At 42.3% G+C, this 24,770-nt stretch overlaps 1 protein-coding gene across 8 annotated transcripts in view; it reads right to left on the reverse strand.

Moving 5' to 3' along the window:
* Window positions 1–9,628: 9,628 nt before the first annotated feature.
* slc8a4b (solute carrier family 8 member 4b) overlaps window positions 9,629–24,770 on the reverse strand; it is a 49,190-nt gene continuing 34,048 nt past the window's right edge. For 2 of the 8 annotated variants that reach the window (XM_061066128.1, XM_061066126.1), the window contains exons 11-14: window positions 15,756–15,880; window positions 13,830–13,929; window positions 13,143–13,415; window positions 9,629–10,008 (exon numbers count right to left, since the gene is read on the reverse strand). In XM_061066128.1, coding sequence (XP_060922111.1) covers window positions 9,629–10,008; window positions 13,143–13,415; window positions 13,830–13,929; window positions 15,756–15,880 — 878 coding nt within the window. Of the gene's footprint in view, window positions 10,009–13,142; window positions 13,416–13,829; window positions 13,930–15,755; window positions 15,881–16,178; window positions 16,212–16,457; window positions 16,490–16,923; window positions 16,950–17,129; window positions 17,137–17,564; window positions 17,628–22,209; window positions 22,232–24,770 lie in introns of all 8 variants that reach the window. The other 6 variants (XM_061066130.1, XM_061066131.1, XM_061066124.1 and 3 more) reach the window with 6 other exon arrangements.

The raw sequence follows: 24,770 nt of genomic DNA on the forward strand, positions 1-24,770 counted from the left end.
CCTCTCCCTCCTGGTTCCTCCTGGTTCCTCCTGGTTCCTCCTGGTTCCTCCTGGTTCCTCCTGGTTCCTCCTGGTTCCTCCGCAGCGGGCCGACCTGCTGCTGTAGCGGGGGGAACACGCTCTCTCCTCCTGATACTTTGGTCCTGTAACTAGAAAGAACAGATTCACCGTGGAGTGTGAGCTCATGCTTTCACCCTGAATGTTTATTGGCTTTTATGTTTGTTATAAAATAAATGTTTATATATGAAAATACTGGACTTGACATAATTAAGTAACTACGTACTCTTTTTTTTTATTAATTTGGTGAGTTAACTATCTTGTCTTGTAGCTACATCCCCCGTTATTTAATTAATGTGCACTGGTGTACATATGTCCTGTCATGTACACCTGTGTAACCGTATATATATTTAAACCATTATATGCATAATGATGGGAAGTGTCGGGGATTAAATGGCGCCATCTGCTGGATAACTGCAAGAAGTACCAATTTCAACATTTAAGAAATATATATACATATATTTGTATAACATTTTTCTAATTAAAGTCCTATTATAAAAAAAAATTTGCAGTGAGAAGAGACGCTATGTGTTAAACGCCCTGTTTTTATGAGGAAGACAGAAAAGGTTGTGAGTTGTCAATAGGCTGCTGGGAGAATTCAAGCTTCAGTTTTCAGTCTCAGTTAAGGCAACACATTTGTTGTTAAAGTTTTGGGGGAAATTACAGTTTGGGTTGAAATAGATCAAGAGGTTGGTTGCAGAAAACCTTGAAGGCAAACCTCTCCCATGGAGCTGAGGCCTCCGTCATCCAAACACTAAAAAGGAAGAGGGATGCCTCATCTTTTATTCAATAAGTCACGAGTAAGTATATTCTGCACATTTTATATTCAAGAGGAGGAAGCATTCGTTTCTCTTGAAGCCGTCAACCTCCACGTTCAAACTGGTAAAATCTATTCAGCATTAGATTTAATAGCTTTGTCTTGGACAATTATTAGGAAGATTGTCATTAAATGAAAAAGTGCAGGAAAGACAAAGTCCCAAATGAGAATAGAAAAAATAACAACAATCAGAACAGACATTAAAGGCTGGTGTCCAAGCCTTCTCCCCACAACATGAAATATTGTGTGTCTGTGTGTGTGTGTGTGTGGTGTAAATATACATACTGGGTTTCTGCTGCACTGTGTGTGTGTGTGTGTGTGTACCCTGCGTGTCGATGTGTTGCCCTCTGGTGGCTTTGTGTTGTCAATCGATACCCTGATGACTCACTTAGACTCACACGCACTTGCACACACGCTCACACTTACATGCTGGACAATGGACTGGCTTTGTGACAGTGAGTATGCTCTATTACACGTGCACACACACACACACACACACACCCTTACTCAGCAAAGTTGCCGCTGTAGGCCCCATGTACATTCATTTTATAATATCCAGCTTTCTCCTCAGCCCTTCTTCCTCTTTTTCTTTTTCCTCTCATCCCACAATGCTGTTGCTGGGCAGGGTTCATTTGAAAATATAATCCACCACAGATTTAATGATTACCTGCTCAAATCCTCAGTAACCAGAGAGACAACGGGGTCTCGGAGGAGTCAATCGGTCTGGGAGATTATGTGCGTTTAATCCCAGACGCAGCAACGTGTTCCGATTATCACCTGCGTCATTTCCAAATTCAATCTCACGAACAAATCTGTCAAATCTGTTCCAACTGCTGGGTCTCTTTTTCACCGAAGCTTTTATTCTCCAATCTCTTCATCATCTTACAAAATTTAACTTCTTCTCTCCCATATAGCCATCTAATCTTTTTATGCCTCTTATGATTATTTAATGCATTATGTAGATTTTCTGGGTTTCCAGCATTTACATAATTGTATGCCTCAATCAGCCTAGGGGTCTTAATGTGCTAATGACCTCAGTGGAAACAATGCATCCAATTCAGAATATAATAGATACATGTTATGTAGGACCTGAGAAACAAATGTAAAATGATGAGGTGAAGACACAAGTTTTATAAAATTGTTAATTAACTGAACTAATGAGACTCCTGGAAACACATGAGTAAATAGCAGGAGGCAGTAATGTCTGCAGCACCACCACTGCAACTTACACTGACTGGACAAACACCAAATATCAAAGATTTCTTCTGTGCACACAAAAGCCTTTAACATGTGCACTTTTGTTCTGTGATCCTGAGCAAATCGAGCACTGATCTTTCCTCCCTCGATTAGCAGCAGCTCTGTGTTTGGTGAACACAAACAGGAAGTTGTTTGCAAACAAGCTGCCGAGCCAATTAACCAACTAAGAAGTGTCAAATTGAGTTTTACGCGCACAGACAAACATTTGGACCCACGAGAGGCGAGGCGATCAATGCAGCGTGTCACTTCCTGTCTTCTTCCTCATCCCACCGGACGAGACTGTGTGAGCTCCATCCTCCCTCTTCCTCATGTCTCCATTTGTTTATCACTCTCTGTCTGTCTCCCTGCTCTCACACTCTGCATCTCCATCTTCCTTTCCTCCGTCCTCCTTTCCCCAGTCTCTCCCGCAGGGCCGTTGTGTTTACTCTCCGTCTCCTCGTCTCGTTCTCCTCCAGTGGAGGATGGACAGGCGTCTTGCTGTCGTGGTTACCGTGGGGTTGCTGTAGGAATAACAGCTGCCACTTTGTTGTTGGGAACTGACGAAGAAGAACGAGGAAGGGGAAGAATATGCAACAGTTTAAAAAAAAAAGGTGCAAAACCTAAATTGTTTCAAACCTTTAAGTCCAACTTTGTTTGTTTTTTCTCTCCTCCTAATTAAACTCTAGAAAGTGGAAGTATTTAGGAGCTATTATGCAGAAAGGGGAAATAATCTCACCTCCACTGTCCACTGCTCCCACAGGATCAAATCAGGGAATCGCAGTGGAGTTTTGACTCAGCAGCGGCCCAGGTCCCAGGTGTTTGCATCTGTTTGTGTGCGTGAGAGTGTAAATCTCCAGCAACATTTCCCCTCTGGTCGGGACTATAAATATGCTTCTCATGTGGCCAGGTTAGAAAACAGATTTCAAAACAGACAGTGGTGAACGCCGGAGAGATAATTAACTGTGAGGCTGATCATTAGTGGTGAAACAGAAATGCACAAACATAGGGGAGTTTGCTGGTTGACCTCATTAGGCATTTCATAGATGCTTGGTTATGTTATGAACCAGCCACAAGGCAGAGCTCCTGATTTACCGGTCAATAAACATTGTCGACCCTCATCTATAGTCAGGACAGTTTTCTCTGTCAAGTGGCTGCAGGGCTCAACCTCAGAGATAGCGTGAGGGGTTTGGACATCCCGAGGAGAGCTGCTGCTCCATCACGTTGAAAAGAGGACATCTGAGGTGGTTTGGGCCTCATCTCATCAGGACGTCTCCTGGGCCCTCTCCATTGGAGGATTACTGGCTGACTACTTATCCCATCTGTCCTTGGGATCCCCCAGGAAAAGCTGGAGAGCAGAGAGGGACGTCCGCAATATCCTACTTAGCTCGACATCTGCAGACTTAATGCAAGTAGTTAATTTAAACGGTCAGAGGATCATCATGCTGCTTTGCACTTATGGAACGACACTCCATCATTTTTATGTCAGTGCTTATACATTAGGCGCAGACGGTATATGCTTCACTTGAGTCCATAATCCTTTCCAAAATGTCTTTATAAAAATACTACAGCTTTCTGTAGACTGTTAACTTCCTATATTTGTTATGCGGGGCCTGACACAGAGGTAGTATAAAGCACTTTTACGACTTAACATTCTTTGAACTTGTATTAAGCACTTTTCTTTTTGACCACAAGGGGGCAGCATATGAATGATGAAGTGCAGGAGGCCCTTTAAAGGAGCAATAAGCGATTTACTGCCATGGTCTTCAAAGGTCACCACATCTGCAATAGTTTTTGCCAATAAAATGAAATTGTACTCTTATGGCCCATATTCACAAATCAAAATCGTCAGCGTGACATTTAGTTATTTGACAGCTCCCCCCCCCCGCTGGGCTGAGATGGAGGGAAACCCAAACAGGACATTTCACACTTAGGAGCAGTTAAATGAGCTGAAGAGGGGATGTGGCTGAGTGGTTGGACCCCCCCCCCCCGGCAGCTGCACCTCTGTGTGGCTGTGGCTCACCATGCAGACTGGGTCGTTTTCTAATTGCAGCACTGATGTTTAATGAAGTGTTCAAACATTTTCCCGGGATGCAAACACAGATATAAACCAGGACTAAATTACAGACTAATCCATTCAATATAAATATAATCCCACATTTGCAAATCCGCAAGAATTACGTGAAATTAGAATCTGAATTGAGAAAGTCTCTGAGTCAAGACTTAATCTTCATCAGTAGAAAAAGGACACACACTTCTGAGCATTTGCCAGTCAAGTTTTATTTCATCTTGGAAGGGGGGGGGGGGGGGGGGAGCGAGAGAAAAGAAAAGTTTGGTCTTTGTAAACATCTATATCATTTTTCGTGTCATGTCATTTTTCTGCGTTTAAAAATACTTAAACTCTGTACTACAACATTTTCCAACATCAACACTGTATTTCAGAATGAGTTGAATTCATGCATCGACACACTAATGGATGGAATGATATGAAGTCCCCACACACACACACATTCACACACACAGACACACACTCATCTTAATTACTTACTCTTCTAATTCGCTGTTTTACTCTCTGAGGGATTTCTTTTTTTTTTTTTACAAAACAAGTCACCATAACAACACAAAACAATGTAATACATCAAAAAGTACAATAATATAACAATAATAAAATAAATGGACAAAGTATAATACCAATTATTTATATCAAAAGCACTTTGTGACCTCATAAATAGTACTGAGTGATAAGTTAAATAAAAATTACCATGAAAGTGATAAAACAAGGATTTGTAAGGTAGAGATAGACAGATAGAGAGAGGAAGGGAGCAAGGAAAGAAACATGCTGATCATTATGAAGACGCTGGTTCTCACACACACATACACACACACACACACACACACACACACGCACACAAATGTGGCCGAGCACAAACATGTAAATACTTTTCTTAATATAAACTTGTTAAACTTGTTAACTTGTTAAATATTACCTGTATTCAGAAACCAAATCTTTTACATAAAAGTCCAAACATTTAATAACCAGCAGCAACAGCTCTAAAATTGTGACCTCATCACTGTGTTAAAACCGCCTGATAATGTTCATAATGTAAATGCATGTTCTGCTGGTGGGCTCCACAATGTGAGGACAATCTAAGTGTTGAATATTAAAGAACAACATTATAATATAAGGAATTATCCGAATAAATGCAGGACAAATAAATACTGTTAACATGACATTGTCAAATAATTCAAGAGAAAAGATGGAATATCAGAACCATGACGTTCATTCTTGCAAACACACACACACACACACACACACACACACACACACACACACACACACACACACACACACACACCACACACACACACACACACACACACACACACACACACACACACACACACACACACACACACAATCCAATTTTGGCATCTCATTCATTAAACTAGCGTATGGGACTCAGCCAGCGACTGCGACTCACAGGTGAGCCCTTATATGAGATTACTACACTAACACACACACACACACACACACACACATGGACACACAATGCATGTAGGCGTAAACACAATAGAGTCACATGCAAGCGAGGGGGGGATGAGAACTACACGCTGTATGATGAGGAACATATGTTGATAATCACCCGCAGAGAGAGAGACAATGAACGAGAAACTATGGTGTCACATTCAATGACAAAAAAGGGCAAGCAAGACAAGTGAGACACGCACACGCCTCACACACACACACACACACCAGCAACAGTCAAGAAGACAACGGCTTGCGGATAGATGGTCACTAAGCAACAGGCAAGAGGCTAAAAATACGGTTGCATTTCTACACTCAGTTAGCATGCACACGCACAAAGACACACAAAGACACACAAACACACACACTCAGCTGTCCTCCAGCAAAAGGCTTATCAACCTTTAAAAAGACGACATGTCTAAATCAGTCGTAGCGTTCTTGTGTTCCCGCCCACTCGTTCTCAAACTGGCAACTGTTACACAGACGCTTAAGTCATTGAGAAAAGCAGCCGGGCCTGGCGGGCGTCCTCGGCGTCTCCGTGGGCCGGGAGCCAAGCCAACATGTGTATCGTGTCAGAACCGACTGATGACCTCTTTCCTGTCGGCTCTCGCTCCCTCGTTCCAAACAGCGTGCGCGAGAGAAATAGAGAAGGTGAGAGGATCTGGGTTTTTAGTGTGAATACATCTAACGTCATGTCAGCATCCGAGGCTAAAGCAACCGCTGAGAAATCGGAGGTGGTTTCCTAGATTCTACAATTAAACCTTAATGGAGGCAATTGGGAAACTTCAATCCGATTTCTCCGCCAGACACTGAAAACCATGGTAACATTACACTTCCTGTTTACATCCCAACTTCTCAAACTTTCTTTTTGCTGTCATTGGCCAAACCTTTTCAAAGGGGGGTTAGCTGCGCTGAGGGAGGCCTGGACCTCAGCGTTTTTAAAAAGCCTTGCTACGGTCCCGCGAGCAGCTAACATGCTTTAGGATCCCTGGGAGCTCAAGACCAGCTCTTCTGTGAGAACTTATTTCCAGACAGCGATGTTAACTAAGACGTTCCTTTAATATAGGGCAAGAGCAATATGGCAGTTGTCTAAACTCCTTTCATCAGGGAGTCAAGGCCGTTTCTTGCTGGAAAACAGGCGTTTAAAGGAATCGCAGAAATCCTCACTGACTTTCTACTTTCTTCCCTCTTTCCTAGCTAACAGAAGGTGAAGGTATCTGCTGTGAAATTTGAGGAAAGGAGGTAAATGCGTACAGACGTTTTCAGCCCCATGGATCAATGCCCCTACTCTCTAAATCCCTCATTTTTCTCATATGTGCACAAGCGTCGACCTTGACGAGGCGGCGTCAGACAAGCCGGTGTCTGTTAATCCCGGTCACGGCTGAGCACACTTTGTAAACACAGCATTTTCCATCGGGCTGAAAGCATCCGGTAATTTCTGCATATTTAACAGGCGGGCACGGTGGGCAGGTAAATCCTTGTTCTCACTCCTCTTTTCTCTTCTTTCTTTGTGAACGGGAGTAAAACAAAGAAAACAGGCGTAATTATTGTTTTCTCTCGAGAGGTCTTTCCTTGAGGTTTCGGGGGGGCAGTGGAGAGGAAAACAAACCTCAGCTCCTGCAGTTTGTTTTCCCTTCCTTGCCGTGGTTCTAACAATGCTTTTAATAATGATCGGCACTGACAAGCCGTATGCCGTCCCTTCTGTCCAGCTGCAGTCTGTCACCCTGGGGCACCACAGGAGGAGCAACACAAACATGATGTTAATGCGGCTTCGACACTCACTCGTACCTCTTTTACACTGAAAGTACGCGCAGGTTAAATCCGAGAGAAAAGGCGAATGACTCCTCTCCGATTGCCAGTGGAGGAGTTTGCTTTTTTCAGGTGTTTCCCCTCCAGAGTTTCATGTTAGATGTCGGAAAAACTGAGGCGCTCTCAAATTAGCACGTTCCTTCTCTACTAGAGTCATTCAGGAGTGAATACCAGTAGAATCCATTCCCATTGCAGACAGAAGCCAGATGTTAGCAGGAGTTAGTGGTTTTCTTTTGACCAGTGGAAATGGGGGCTACGGACAAACAAATACAAAACAGATGATTTCATATCATATATGTGGCATAAAATATAGTTTCCAGCTACTTGGAGTTTCACTTTTTACACACACCATGCCTGGATCAATTCAACTTTCACGAGAACAAAATAAATAGCACAGATTTTCCGATAAAGGACGCACACCCATAAAAAAATACCTGTGTTCGAGCATGTTCAGCTGTGATGGGAATTGAAATGAACCTGTTCTTTACAACCACAGCACACTGACAAATAATGGCTCTCTACCTGTGTGGTGATCTGTGACAATGTTCTTCTATCAAATCTTTGGATAACAGAGACTGGTGTTTTTTTTCTGGAGTACAAAGAAACGTCCCAATGTTACAACAGCTGCGGAACAAGACACGATATTTCAGAGCTGCCATGCGTTTCCCTCAGAGCACCCGACCTCTCTCTCTCTCCGTCTGTGAGTCATCTCTGCTTTTATGTTTCTCCGCCGATGGATTTTCCTTAAAACTTCTCCTTGAACTGAAAAAGGGTGCGAGGGCATTTCTCGTCTTCCTCAAGAGAGCGACGTAACATAAATGGAATATCAATGTCTTTAAATGTTTCTTTTATCATCATGTACAACTAGAAACACAAGGTCGTAGTTATTCATCATCAAGGTCACACACAGTTGTGATTGGTCCTTCTTGTAACATCACTTCCTGCTTTGCTCCAGTTGTCCGGGGAACGGTGGAGTCTTCGAACGCCACTCTTCAAACGTTTTGTCCTTTTTTCGCCATCCTCCCTTTCCGCTCTTCTCGTCAACTCTCCTCGTAAATTGATCTCATCATATACTGTATATTAATACTTTTGTTTTTTACAATTGCACGGTAACAACATCAACACGTGACGCCATTGAAAATGTAAGAAAAAAAATGGGGGGGATGGGGGGGCGTTCTGTTAACGAGATGGTTGGCGTTAAGAGGGGAGGGGGTGGGGGGCTCGGGATTGGCTCGATTAAAAAAGAGGCTCGGTGCGGCGTGGTGACTACGGCGTTTCATTATCACAACTTTAAGACAAGAATCCTACAGGGGGAGGTAAGAGTAAGGCAAGAGGGAGGGAGGGAGGGAGGAGTTTGTGGGTGTTTGTCGGTGAGGAGGGATGGGAGTGTACTGTGTGTGTGTGTGTGTGTGTGTGTGTTTGTGGGATGAAGCACAGTGTATTCAAGAAGAGATGGAATAAAGAAAAACAAAAGGTTGTCGGTTTTCAAGTTGTCTTCTGTTGCAGAATCAATGTCTATATTATTGTGTGTGTTTGTGTGTGTGTGTGTGTCTGTGTGTGTTGGCAGAAGAGAGGTTAAAAGTCATAAGTCACTGATAGAACTGGATTTGAGCATCATGGGAGAATCCAACTGTTCCCGCACCAAGGAGACACAGTTACAACACAGGGAGCGAGAGTAAGTGAGGAGGGGGGGTGTAGAGTATTCTTGCCAATCTATTCTTCTTTTCTCTCATCTCTCCATTCATGTTGTACAGACTTTCAATTCGATTTGTTGCCTCTCTCGTCCTTCCCCCCCCACATACATGTTTCCATTCAGAGCCTGGCTGCTTCTTCTTCTCTCCTACTGGTTTGGCAGTATACTGGAACAAGAAGTGCTCTTTAAAACCTGCATTACGATTTAATATCAATGCTCTAATCCTTTTTAATTTAGAGGGTCAGTGTAACCTGGAAGTTTGGGTTGGGTCTCAATGTCTAAAAGTTAGTTTCAACATTCTCAGGAGTTTTTAATGAAGGTTACCTCTCAAATCTATTCAAAAGGAAATGTGTAGATCTGCTAATTCAATAAAAAACGACCATCCCATAACCAGCTCTATTTCCTTCCTGTGTTTGAACATTCCTTCCTCTCTCCTTCTCTCTCTCTTCATATTGGCAGTGGGTCTCTCTCCCTCCCCCCTGCTCCTCTCCGTTTAAAACTGCGGTAAATGGCAGTAGGCCTCCAGCGAAGCCAGCAGGATGTAGATGAGCCACATCGAGAAGAAGATGAGCGACGTGACCAACTTGCAAGTCCGCGGCCCGCCCAGCTCCCCGCCGGCCACCGCCGCCCGCCGCCGGTAGAGCAGTATCAACACGCACACCACGGCCATGATGGTGAAGAGGGTGACGGAGAAGGCCAGGTTCCCCGGGTCCACCTTGAACGGCTTGCCCCTGAAGCGCCAGACCACGGCGGCGAGGGTCCAGGCCACGCCGATGCCCAGGAAGACGTTGACGGCGTTGGAGCCTGTGACGTTGCCGATGGAGGCGTCGGCATACTGGTCCTGGATGGCGGCGACTTTGCTGGCGAATGTGTCTGGATGGGAGAGACAGAATATTTACAATATAAATCAATTGAAGCCAATAAGTGAGACAGCCATAAGAAACAAGGAAGACATTTCAACGTCTCTGTTTTTGTACGTATAGGCATCATAAATAAGCCTTCCCACATTTTTTTATTAATTTTTAAAATGAGGTTAGGACTTCAAACTAATTACTAACTCTACAGCTTGTGTATGAACGAGGCAAAAGACATGAAAACACTCCCAAGGTCAGAATAACACAGTTTAATAATGTAAAGCAACGGTATGGAAATGAGTCTTATATGACGAATGTTTCATGTTTTGCTCTTTCACAGCCGCTGAGGAAAAGGCCTCAAGGTTACATACAGTATGAAAGTGGCCATGCACACACACACACACACACACACACACACACACACACACACACACGTGTAAATTGTGCTCCCTGATTTACAAAACTTGGGTTACACTATTACGTAATTTACCCAAAATAGCTAATCCTGTGAAATCTTACATGCACGTATTACTAATGACAATTTTCCCTTCCAGTTAAATCCACTTGGATTATTCATATTTTTTATCCATGTTCTAGAACTAACACATATAAATCAGATTATTTTCCAGAATACTCTTAACTCATGCCTTCCTGGAATCTGCAGTTGTACTTTGACCCATCATGGAACAGATGTAATAAATGCTGCAGGCGTACACGAGTGAAGATCTTTGGTATGAGGAAGATTCGGGTAAAAAAAAAAAAGAGGAAGAGACTCCACAACTGAGTTGGCAGGAAACACCAGGGAAACAGCTGCCAGTTATTGTGCGCCTGTCTTGGCTTATTTCTATTTTTAGAAGAGCTGGCGAGATGAGTCTCAATTCTCATTTCAATGTCAGCGAGTTTAATCGAAATTCATGAAAATTATCCCCCAAACTTTCCTTTCTTCTGGGCAGTCCTGCTGGTGACAGACCACACAAAAGAGATGAAAAGCGTGCGCGTGTTGTTGACACACAGGCACATGAGCTGTGGGTTTTAATCTGAGTGAATGAAGCTGCAAGTGACAACTCCGAAGATCCAACCCAAATTTAGAAACCCACTGCCTCACAGTTTCCCCTCTTAAACAGCCAGAAGGCATTTAAGGGTTCAGATCGGCGTTTGCCTCTAATTGCCTGAATCTGCAAATCTGGTGTAAATTGGCTTGATAATCCTCGAGTGTGTCTCAGAAGCAATAATGCAGAAATGCTTTTATAAAATCCGGAGGAGGTGCACATCAGAGACTGGGAGAAGCTGCGGTAAATGTTTCCAACAACTTTTAAGAAGATCACAATCACACAAACACACTCGGGAGCACACACCCTCAGTGGAAGTTATAATAACCTGCCGGACCTGTCGCACACAAACTTGCATCACCTTGGTCGAGCAGAAACTTTTCACCCACGCACACACCTGGGTATGATGGATGATACAATCGTGGAAACAAACCAACCCTATAACACAACAACCCTATACGAGGATAGAAGAGAGGGAGCGTGAAGAAGGAGGTAAGAGAGCAAGCGTTACAGATAAGTGAGGTGGGATACAAGAGTGTGAGGGAAGAACAGATAAAGGCGCCGGGAAGCAAGTCAATGTGATGAAACAAATCAGACAAAAAAGAGATTCAGAGAAAGAAAACGAGAAAAAGAAAAGCCGCAGCGCAGACAAAGCATCGTCAGTGTGTCTTGTGACAGGCCACACACACTAATGGATATCAAGCCTGAATATACAGCCTCCAATTCCAACACACAATATAATACGGCTGTTGGAGGCATTGATTCAAACGCTAATTTCCAGAGACCTTGCACCAAGGCAGCAAAGTTATCACCTGCAAGAGTCTCAAAGGAGCTATTTCTATAAATCATACACCGGGGCTTCAATAAAACAGCTGACGAGAGGAAAGAAGGAGGGAATTGAATTAAAGCTCTGGGACGTCTCCGTCGGATGGAGACAGACTCAGGCTGAGGGCTCTGATAGAGCCGGGGTTTTACGATACAATTTTGATTCCAAGCCTCCACTGTTGCAGTGAAATGAGATGGAGGAGAGAGGATCAGGGTCTGCTTTTATTTGTTTACTCACCTGTCTGTCACCTCAGAGATTTGAGGTGAATATGCATCTAATTTTAGGTTTATTAACTGTTCGATTTTATTGTGAGGAAACATAAATTACGTTACTGCAGCTATTGTGTTATATCTGTGGAAACACCTTCTCAGCTTTATTTTATGCTCCGGGGGGGGGGTTGCCCTGGCAACAGCGAAATGGCGTTTTGAGAGCAGGCAATTCTAAGAGATTCCTTAAAATCTAAAATGGCTAACAAGCTTCGGGTTGGAAGCGAGCTAGCTTTACCAAGACTTGTTGAGTCATCAGCAGCCCTTATATGAAGGTGGATGTTTATCCCATAGATTTATATATAAAGACTAGATGTCTCGTCCGCGTTGCCGTCCAATGGAGCCGGGCATCACCACATGGCGGCCATCTTGCAAGAGGTTGCTCGCTCACCCATAACATTGTCTTGGTAGTGGTAAATAACCATAACTTGCTCAATTTTCAACCGAAACGTTTTGAAACGGTCTGGTTTGTTATAAACGTCAGAGATGTAGTTATGACACTGCATAAATTATTACATTTTTTAGAAAATAACATAATTATTCGTAAGTATGCAGTGTCATATCTACATCTCTGACGTTTATAACAAACCAGACCGTTTCAAAATCGGTTGAAAATTGAGCAAGTTATGGTTATTTACCACAACCAACACAATGTAATGGGTGAGCGAGCAACCTCTGGCAAGATGGCCACCATGTGGTGACGTCCGGCTCCGTCGAACGAGACATCTAGTCTTTATCTATATCTATGGTTTATCCTGCAGTAGCTGTTATCCTGTTGTAACCATAGACTGTGTATAAAGATGGACGAAAAGTAACGTTTTTAAATCGTCCCCTAGTGGCTGCCTGCAGTATAGGTCCTAAATCCTCCTCCGCGTTAGTGCACGGGACTTGGATCAATTTCAAAAGTTGTGGAAGTACAAATATTTAGATAGTTTGACTTTGGTGTTTCAGAATATCAAATAACAAATGCATGTCATATATATTCACACTATGTACAAATATAATGATTCACCTGGCACTGATGTTCCCAGCGCCACAAACACCACGGCGGTCACGGAATCCTTCAGTCCTATCGTGCAGCCGAAGTGCGACGCCAGATCGCCGGTGACCGCCGTCAGGCAGCCGATGAGCGATATGGAGACGATGAAGCAGGCCCAGCCGTTCCAGTACTCAGTGGGGGGGACGAAGGCGAACAGCACCTTCCAGAAAACGGTGAGGAAGTGCATGATGTAGTCGAAGCAGGACGGCAGCCGCTCCTCGCCGCTCTCCTCGTCGTCGTCATCTCCTTTGAGGACAAATGCAAAAAGAGCAGTCAGATAAATTGAAAGGAGAGGACGAGACAGGGGAGTGGGGGGGAAACGGAGACAAGCAGTTTAGGATTGACTAAGAAGGACATATTCAATTATGGAGTGGATCTGAATAAACGGGCGTATCTAGGAATTGATTTTCTGATGTGAGAGAGGGCTTTAGCCTTGGCAGAGGTATGCACTCTCCTATCTCCTATTTACAAATCAAACTTCAACAAACTCTTGTCAAGAGACAGAAAAAATGTGTATCTCTCTTCAAAGGACAAAAAAAAAGTGTTCTTCCAATATAGTGTTATCAGAGGAAAAAGGTGAAAGCTGCGAATAGATAAGATAAATTCCTTCAACAAATTTGGAAAATGCTGATGCAAACCGTTAGAAAATGTGAGAGTTACCTGCACTGACAGTAACTGCATTGACAAACTGCTCCCTCCAGCTGCTGCTCCCCACCACCAAGGCCAGGTTTGTCTTCTTGATCAGCTTATCTACCGTACTCTACACACACACACACACACGCACACACACACACAAACATAAGAAAACATGCAAGTGGATACAGATGAGGCAGAAGGGAAAAGACACAACCCTCAAGTGGTTAATTCACTCGCAGCCACACAGAAAGAGGAAAATGCTGATTTCATGCCTTTCAATTAGCCACCACGTTTCTACGATCTACGAAAAAAAAAAAAATCAGTTCTTCATAACGCTGAGAATTAGAGGTATAGGATGAGCTAATTAATACGATGCTGTGAAATTGAAAGTTCCACTGATGCCCCCCTGTGAAATCTAGGGGAAAGCCTTCGGGCAAACCAGCTGAGGTTGTTTTATATTCAAAGCAGCGAGGAAGAGGAGCAATAAAAGATGTTGATGCAAAACAGCTTACAGAAGCTACAGAGCATTGCACCAGCAGTCATTATCATAACTCAGCTGACAGGGCTTTGAGGGGAGAAAAGCCTGCATGGTTTACAACTAATATGTGAAAGGCACCACCGAAAAAAAGCCCACCACAATATCAGCACTTTCAATAAGAGAACAGATTATTATGTATTGTCCAATACGGGGACGTGCACAGACATTTTGAGAGCCATTGCTCTAACCTGAATAGAAGACAACACCCCCCACCTCCCATGCTAGTGTAAGTTAGTACATCAGTGCAGACAGGATATTATTTCCTGTGAACTAGTTGAACTCTGTCATCTGTTTGAGTGCAAAGGACAATATTTAAACCTCGAAAATAAACGTAATAAATCACTCTGTACATCATGTTAAGCAAACATTTTAAAAGTGAATTTTGCACATCAGCGTAAACGTCTGGACAGTATCACAAAAATCCTTTGAATTACTTTTTATAAATCTTTTATGACTGGGTGCTATGGTGATTTAATTTGCTCAAACTTGAACTACTATTAAGCTGCTCATATTTATGCAGCTACTATAATAAAATATTTGGTCTTCAGATGGGCAGCTCAGTTAAACTGGGCAAACAGGAAGATGCCCAGGCAACTTTATCCCCATACTGTGCACGCCCAAGGTCCAGTAGCAGATAGAAGAGGTAGCATAGCATGCAAAGGTAAGTTTAAGAGGGAGAAAGATAGTTAACCTGTTCAGCTTTTATCAAAAGCGTGTTTACTGCTCTCTGCATATGCACACACACAAACACACAAAATGTTAAAAATGGACAAATGAGCAAATTAAATGGTGAACAAAACCATACAGTATGATTGATGACATTTTAAGACCAACAAAAATTACAGATTACACACATACTCATATAGAAATAAGCAGAATAACAACTTCTTCAAGGTAATGAAAGCTTAACATGGAAGGATCTCAAAATCCTAACTGATCACATTTAAAAACACATTCAATAGCTGCAATATTCATTGAATGACTATTGAAATTAGTTTTATTATTTACTGGTGAACTACACCAGCAACTTTCCTTCTTCTAAGGTCTGTTGTGTACTGGAACAAGATAATAGCTCACTTTGAATACATTATCTTAAGTCTTTTTGCATCATAATGACAAGCTTCTCATTAGAGACTCCATTACAAGCTAACAAAATGAATCATTCATCCTCCCGACTGGGGCGGCTGACATTTACTTTAAGCCATTTTACAACTGATTTGCATTTCAAGTCAACTTTACTCTGTAGCTAACTTTCAACCCGGCTGATTTGAGAGAGATCAAACTGGTGGATGTTGTTATTTCATCAAGACTTGAACTTTTTAACAGAGCGCTGCCAAGATAGATAGACGACATTCACTCACATGTATTTTACAATAACTGAGAATAACACACACACATACACACAAACTTACCTTGAACTCGTAGGACTCCTCTATGACCACTTCCACCTGCGTGTGTTCACCCAGACTGGGACAGCCCATCTTCGCCACCTCCTCGTCCTCTGCTCCCACTAACGGCTTGTTCTCATTGGAGTCGCCTGGGGGACCAGAGAGATGACTGGGTTACTCAATAGTTGCTAGTAATGGTTTCATAGGCTACTTGACTCGTCAACTATTGAAACCACTACTCAAGACTGGTCATCTGTGGTTTTAGCTCGGTGTGGGCAAACAGAATTGGCAAGACATCTACAGCAGATATGCAACAGGGGGTGCTGTTGTTCTTGAAAAGTAGTTGACAAGTCGTAGGCCAAGTTGTCATGCGTGACTTTACAGTTTTTCTCAATTGGTTTGGCTCATTTCACGAAACAGAAATGACATTCTCAGAGCACTACGTGCAATTGGCAAAATAGCCTATATGGTTCAGCAAAACTACATGGATCACCTTCAAAAGGTCATATCTCACCCAAAACAGTTAACTCAAGCTTCAAAACCAAATCATTTTCTCACATAAATAGTCAGTGCCCCCAAAATGAAAAGTTCCTTCTCGATTGCTGTGGCTCATCTCTCAGGGGAAAAAGGACATTCTCCAAGGTTTAAATACATTTGCCAAAATAACCTGGATGGTTCAGCAAAACTCCATGGCACACCTGCAAAAGGTAATATCTCTCCCAAAACAGACAACTCATCAGTCAAAACTAAGTCCTTTTCTCATACAAACAGTCAGTGCCCCCAAAATGAAAAGTCCCTTTGTCATCGTTTAATCACTACAGGTCAAAATGTTTAGATGTTTTGTCAGTATGGCAGTGGACCATAAAAATATCCCTCATGTGCACATTTCAATCTTAGCTCAGTCCTTTGACACTGAATGGTTACAGTAGATGTTTTCTTTCCAGAATACTATGTGTAAACAGACAAAAGATGAATTCAAGGTTTCACATAAAATACTTTATTGCAGTCATACAGCCATGGAAATTGTTACAGTAATTGCCATACATTGGTTACAGTAACAGAAAATGTTTACAGCACAATATACTGTGGGACAATAAGCACATCAAAACTAAAATTAGGTATAGCATACACTAACAACACATACAGTAAGAAACTAAAGTAAAGCTGCAGTTTCACTAGTTTTCATCCTCACTCTCCTGCTCCTCCTCGCGCTCATGTCTGTCTGGCCACAGATTTTCATCAATCTCACATCTGATGTTCTCCCTTGCTATGCAACGGGGGGGGGGGTCGGCGTGCATGCTGCAACCATCCCTAACACTGCTCTGCTGTGACATCACCACAAGCAGCATCCATTGCCTGGAGAAGGGACCTCTGGTTTTGAGCCCGATGCTCATAGACCCTCCACCTCCATGCAGATAAAAACTCCTTGATAGGATTGAGGAATGGGGAGTAAGGTGATAGGAGCACCATCAGCATGGACAGTGAAACACGCCCTGATGAGCGGGCCACGGTGGAAGCTTACACTGTCCCACACAATGAAAAATGTGTGGGAATAGACACTATTACCATTTGTATTTAGTTGTTTACTTTGACTTTAGTTCAATAAATTTGAATATTACAGTTAACTCTACCATCAATAATTCCATAGTTGACTGACCACATACCTGTTTTCCCTGCAGAATGTTTGGATGATAGAGGACACTGTAGAGCGTGGCACATTAGGCTGAACTCGACGACCTGCCTCTGCCATCGTGAGGCCATGGTTGACCACATGGTCCACATGTGTAGCCCGAATTTCATCTGGCACAAATTGTTGTCTTCGTCCTCCTCGGCCTCTTCCCCCTTCTCCACCACCACACACCCTTGCTCTTCTTCCTCTTCTTCTTCCTCCTCTTTCTCAAGCAGGCAGCTGCCCTTGGTCGTTTCCCTGGCCAGGTGCTTCCATGTTCATAAATTGTACTGAACTTGGTCAAGCTCTAGATATTTGATGGAAGCATTTATTCCCTGGATAGCACCTGTCAGCTAACTAAACTTACTGTGTGATTGGTGATCGGATGTGTGAAACTCGCCCTTGATTAGTAAAGTTCTAGTTGCACCTGAAAATTAAGCCAATGATCCAAGAGATCCATATTACAGTATATACCATGATGTTTTTCATGGTATTATGTGCCTGAAAGATTTTGACAGTGGAGTGAACTATTGTGCAGGTGATGATGTAAACAATGAAATTATGCCAACATGTTCTGCAGAGAACAACCACTTGACTGAGAAGCAACATTCAGTTTAGACCAGCAGGATATGTTCAATTGGTAATTGGGCTAACTGAAGGCAATTGTACGTGACCGTTTGCAAGGTGTCCTAAATCATATGAAAATTGTGCTTGTCATGTGCAAGGCTGTGCTAATACAATTGCAATTTGATTAAAGGAATGAGATCTTCCAATCTGTTGTGACCAAGTGCCCAGTGGTTTGGAGGTTTGCACGTGTTGTTTTGAGAATGTCATTTCTGTTTCGTGAAATGAGCCAAACCAATTGAGAAAAACTGTAATGCCGTAGATAAGCCCGCTCACACATATGTGAATGTGAAGTACATATTGCTGGTCAAAGTTCACCGGAGTTGACTTCCGTGCTAAGTCATGCTGGGGTTTGCCTCGCCACAGGAAGTGAATGTTACCTTCTCTCCTCGCTCATACAGATTGGAAGTGAACAAGAAGTAGAGGATCACCCCCGATGAATTTGCAAATGAATGACCGGCCCCATTTACTTGCTTTTAAGTACGCAACTTGGCTATCTTGCATATCCTGTGTCCTTTGGTGTGTCGGGACGGGTCAGTGAGGTGCAACACGCAGTTACTAGGAATAACATTTACCACCATGCGCTTTCTTTGAGTCTCATCTCTCCCTTAAACACATTTAGTTGACATCTACTAAAATGCTGTAGTTGTGAATGCCCTAGTTGCTAACGCTAATATTCAAAAGCTTATGTGCCACATGGGAATCCGAGCGATCAAGCATCCCCTGCTAATATAAATCTGCATACACAAGGATTTTTTATCAATTTGACCCCAGAAACGACCCTTCCATCTGCCTTTCTCACTCACTCAGTGACAGTCTTTAATTGGGCCAGCTGTTATCAGTGCCGACCAGCTGTAAGTGAAAACACTGTACAGTATGTCATACAGCATGTGTGTGTGTGGCGGCTCAGTGTGTGTGTGTGTGTGTGTGTAAATGTCAGGCCAGCAGCTCAGTGTCATCAAATAATTATTTCTAATTATATTTCTCTGTAATGAAACATGCCCTCTTCATGTCTGACATCTAGAGTCTGGACCCTGACGCCGCCACCAAGAGTCTGTGTGCTGAGAAGGAGAGAGATAAAAAATCAATTGTCGACCACTGTGAAGAATGAGGTTTGAAACTCAGCCTGTAACTGGAGGCTCCTTTTAACACAACGGCTGTTGTACACATGAAGGGATCTGAAAAGTGACCATCACCTTGTGAAATACCTCTGATACTAGACTTGGAAAGAGTAGTGACTTGAGCCTGCATGTTGGCAGGTTAACAGAAGCGGCTGGCAGATTCATGTCTATTGGAACAAGCACTTGGCCGTTCATGACCTCCAGAGGACAACAGAGAAGGAGCAGGAGAAGAAGCATAGAAAGGGATCTTGGTTGGAACTCCAAGAAACCAGTGGCCCATAGAGTAAAGAGAGAATAACTGTCCAATCTTGTGAGAAGGACAAAGGAATAGTCTCACCCTTAAGGCTGTGGGCCAGTATTGATGCAAAATCTGCATCAGGAATTAAGTGACATTGTGCAAATACTATTTGCCCATTTTAGGGTGAAGTAAATATGCAAGAGTAGTCTTTATTGTCACTGTTTATAACACACAACGTTTAGCATTTAATGGACGGGTCGCTTTAAAAACCACCACTGCATCACTGGACAGGAATCATATAGGTTTTGCAGATATTCTATTATTTTTTTTTTTTTTTTAAACTTTTTATTTTGGATTTTGAATTTTGAACAGAAAGAAATAAAGGGAAAAAAAAAACAAAAAAAAAAACATACAACACACTCATGGGTGTAACAGTATATGGTCACATTCTTCTCAATACATCGAAGTACAGTGTCACACTATTCCAGGCACAGTGCATACATAATCCATTTTTCCCAACGTTCAACACATTTCTCCAATTCCAATCTTAAAATATAAGTCAGTCTCTCCATACAGTAAACTTCTTTCACTATCCCCCTCCACTGGTGCAATGTTGGGGGGTCAGTTTGGAGCCATCTTCGGGTTATAGCCTTTCTACCACATGCCAAGAGAATCTTTAGCAGGTATTTGTATTTGTGAGGGATAAATTCTGGTATTTTACCTAGATACAAAGTAGTAAAAGAGTAGTCTACTTTAATTCCCATCATCTTACATATTTCATTAGTTACTTCCCTCCAATATGGTTGAATTCTTTGACAAGCCCAAAAGATATGAAAATGATTGGCCATAATGGCTCCACATTGTCTCCAACAAAGCCCCGGACTCTGAGAGCCTGATTGCAAAGCCGTTATTTTAGGAGTGATAAAAAACCTCACAACATTCTTCCAACCAAACTCTCTTAATGATCTTGAGTTTGCAGTGGTTGCTTGTGTCTCACATATCTTCATCCAGGACTCATCTGATATTTCTGTACCAGACTCCTTTTCCCATTTTTGTTTGATGTATAACGTAGAGTGATTTTTGGAGGTTTGTATACTTTCATATATTCGTGAGATCAGTTTTTTAATGTTGTTTTTTTCATATGCTTCATGGAATATAGAGATCAGGTTATATTCTTTCCCCGTTTTGATTTGTGATATTTTATTAAAGTAGTCTCTGGCTTGTAGGTATCTAAAAAAATTGCATTTTTCCAATCCAAATGAGTCAGAAATTGCCTTATAACTCTGAAATTTACCGTTAGAAGTGAGTGAACAAAAGGATGTGATGCCTCTCCTAATCCACTGTTTAAAGCTCCTGTCCAGTCTCGCAGGTTCAAACTCTGGATCATATGCTACCCAATTCAAGACCCTGGCCTGTTTCTCTAACTGCAATTTCCTCAACATCCTAAACCACAGTTTAACCGTGAATAGGGTCCATTGATTCAAGCTGTTATAATTCTTTTCTGCTTGGCTTTTGTTTCCTAATATTGATTGTATTGGAATATCTGTCTGTGTAATTTCCAAAGACTTCCATTTAGATTCATAATTTGGTGTACACCAGTATACTAAGGGTTTCAATTGTGCAGCATGATAATAGGCCTGTAAGCATGGTAGAGCTCTCCCTCCCCTCTCCTTCTTCAGCTGCAGTGTCTTGAACTGTACCCTTGGTCTTTTACCGTTCCAAATAAACCTTGAAATCCACCCGTCCCATTCATCAAATTGTTTGGGTGGTATCTCCAGGGGTAAGGACTGGAAGAGGTAAAGAAATCGTGGCAACACATTCATTTTGATTATTTCTATTCTATTGCTCATATCCAGCGGGAGCATCGTCCATCTAGAGATATCTGATTTTACCGCTTTGTTGATGGGGCCATAATTCATTTCAGAAAGCTTCGACATATCTTTTGGTAGATTTATTCCTAGATATTTTATTGTGGAAGAGTCCCATTTAAAGTTGTACTTCTTTTTTATATCTGGATGGGGAGTATAATTAAATGTAAGGGTTTGAGTTTTTGAAGTATTTAGCTTATATCCAGAGTATGAGTTGTAAGTCTTTAATAGACACATCAATCTGGGGATGCTCGAGTCAGGGGTTGTGATAAAGAGCAGGACATCATCCGCAAACATACAAATTTTATGTTCCTCTCCTCTAATAGTTATCCCCTTTATCTCAGGATCCTCTCTAATTGCTTGGGCCAAAGGTTCAATAAATAAGGCAAACAAGGTCGGGCTCAGGGGACATCCCTGGCGTGTCCCTCTTTCTAGGCGAATAGTTTGTGACAGGTTTCCATTTATCCTAATCCTGGCTGTTGGAGAGGAGTATAACGATTTAATACATGTGATGAAGCAGTCCTTAAAGCCAAATCTTGCAAGTACCCTATACAAATATTCCCAACCTACTGAGTCGAAAGCCTTTTCGGCATCTAGACTAACCAACATTGCACCAATTTTGGCCGAAGTAACATGACTCATCACCTGTAATGTTCTCCTTAAATTATCCTGTGTCTGTCTATTTAGTACAAAGCCTGTTTGGTCCAAATCTATTAGCTCCGGGATAATAGCTTCCAGCCTTTTAGATAGGACTGAGGCAAATAGTTTATAGTCTACATTGAGTACTGATATCGGTCTATATGAGCTGCATTCCTTTTTATCTTTACCTTCTTTTGGGATGACAGAAATGACTGCTTCCTTCCATGACTGTGGGGCTTCTCCTGTTCTCAAAGTGTGGTTAAAGCAGTTAAGCAGCATAGGTGTTATTTGTGTTCTAAATGTTTTGTACCATTCAGACGAATATCCATCTGCACCAGGAGCTTTATTAGTTTTCAATCTTGAGATGGCTTTATTCAGTTCTTCTAGCTTTATCTCAGCCATAATTTCTTTATTCTGTTTTTCTCCTATGGATGGTAGGTCCAGCGAACTTAGAAACGTCTCTATTATTGTGGTATCGGCTCTGGTTGGTTGAGTGTACAAGTCCTTATAATATAATTCAAAAGAGCGTTGGATGTCTTCTAGATTACCGCTCATATTTTTTGTCATAGGGTTCCTAATTTTATATATTGTATTCTTTTCCTGTTGTTTTCGTATCCTCCAAGAAAGGAGTTTCATAGCCCTCGATCCTGTCTCATAGTACTTTTGTTTGGTAAATTTAAGTTGTTTTTCAATTTCCTCATCATATATACCATTTATATCTTGTTTGATTTTATTTATTTTAATTAATATTTGAGGATCTTTTTGTTCTGTATGTCTAATCTCTAGTGACTTAAGTTCCTCTTGTAATTCGTTAAGTCTTTTCTGTTTTTCTTTTTTCCGTGAGGCCGTAAGGGCAATTATTTTACCTCGAATTACAGCCTTTGCTGCATCCCACAAAGTATTAGGAGACACTTCTCCATTATCATTATACTGTAGGTATGTTTCAAATTCCTGCTGGATCTGTTTCTGTACTGCTTTGTCATTTAAAATGCTTGTGTTAAGCCTCCAAAGTGTATTTTTCCGTTGGTTGTTTAAATATAAGGTTAAATATACGCCTGAATGATCAGATACGTCTCTAATCCCTATCTCACAATCTCTGACCCTATGCCAGTCTGATTTATACATAAATAAGTAATCAATCCGTGAGTAAACAGAGTGACAAGGGGAGTAATATGTAAATTGTTTTTCTATGGGATGGGACTCTCTCCACACATCAATCAGGCCCAGTTGTGTAAGCATTCGCTGAACCAAGATGGCATTTGGGCTTTTCTTTTGGCGTTGGTTAGATGTATCTAATTTTGGTTGAAGTTGGATGTTAAAGTCACCACCAAGAATCAGGGTTCCCTGTGTTTCCTTTACCATCAATTCGAATATTTTCTTAAAAAAAGATTTGTTACTCCCTGGGGGAGCATACACATTAAATAAAGTTACTGCTTCATTATCTAATTTGCCTTTTACTAAGACAAATCTCCCTTCATTATCTTTCACCTGAGAAATAAATTCAAAATTTACTGCATTGGGGATCAGTATGGCCACACCTCTCCTCCGGCCTGATTTATGAAATGAATAATAGGTATTTTGAAAACCAAGCTTTTTTAATTTTTCATGTTCAGAAGAAGAGAGATGTGTCTCCTGCCAATATATTATCTGCTGCTTTTCTCGCTTCATTTTTGCAATAATTTTACTCCTTTTTATCGGATTATGCAGCCCATTGACGTTCAGTGTGACTACTTTATACTCCTGACGATGCATATCTTTTTCCAAACTGTGTTAATTTGTGTGACATTACCCATGATAACAAGAACAACGAACAGTGAACAATGAACTAGAAAAACAGAAAAAAAAGACTTCCAAGTCCGAAGTTCCAATAAAGCTTCAAAATGAGAGGAAATCCTCGCGTCCATCGAGGGCCTCTCTGTGTCAGAGATGGTACTCTGCACCGGTAACATTTAAAACAGCTCCCAACAATCGGTAAAAAGTTCAAACCTGTCCAGCTCTGTGAGAAACGATAGTCAGTGTCTTAGTAGCTCACCCACAGACGCTTCACTCTGCAGCGTCAGATGTTCCCGGAGTGGCGCGCTGAAAGCTCCGTAGTTTCTCCCTTATCCGTCCGCGATCCACCGCCCGTCCGGATCGATTTGCACCCGCTTTCTCCCACGTCGATAATCTCCGTTGTTTCTCCCCGGTAGGGTCCGGCTCTATCTCATTTTCCAGAGTGATTCCTCTCTTCTTCAGGTCCTTTGCAGCCTCCGCCGCGCTCTCGTAGATCCGGGTGCCGCTGTCAAAAAACACCTTCAATTTAGCTGGATGTGGCGTCTGGAAGCGGATACCCTTGGCTTTGAGCTCTCTCAGCATTCCCGCGTATGCCTTTCTCTTTTTCAAGATCTCGGGAGGGTAATCTTGGTCGAAATAGATCCTTTTCCCCTCATATCGAACGACTTTTTTCTTCCATGCTGTGTGCAGCACCTGCTCTTTCACTCTGAACTCGAGGAAGCAAATCACCAGTGATCTTGGCGGAGCGCCTTGGGGAGGTTTTGGAGCCAGTGCCCGGTGGCAGCGCTGTATGCCGAGGTCCATGTCCGCTACCGGCATGCCGACTTCTGATTTTATTAGCTTGGTCACAAACGCCGACAGATCGGGCCCCTCAGACTCTTCCGGTATTCCGTGTATACGGAGGTTGTTTCGGCGTGAGCGTGCTTCTAATTCGGTTAATTTAGCCTGCAAAGTCTCTTGGGTCTCTAATGCCTGGATGAGAGCCTCCCTCGCAGCTTCATCCCTGTCTTCGATATCAGATATACGTTGTTCTACCTCCGCAACTTTGGCTACAGTAGCATTTAGCTCGCTAGTAGCTTCTTCAAGTTTCTGGTTGATTTCTCCTTT

This window comes from Limanda limanda, chromosome 22 (genome assembly GCF_963576545.1).
Source record: "Limanda limanda chromosome 22, fLimLim1.1, whole genome shotgun sequence".
NCBI classification, from domain to species: Eukaryota; Metazoa; Chordata; class Actinopteri; order Pleuronectiformes; family Pleuronectidae; genus Limanda; species Limanda limanda.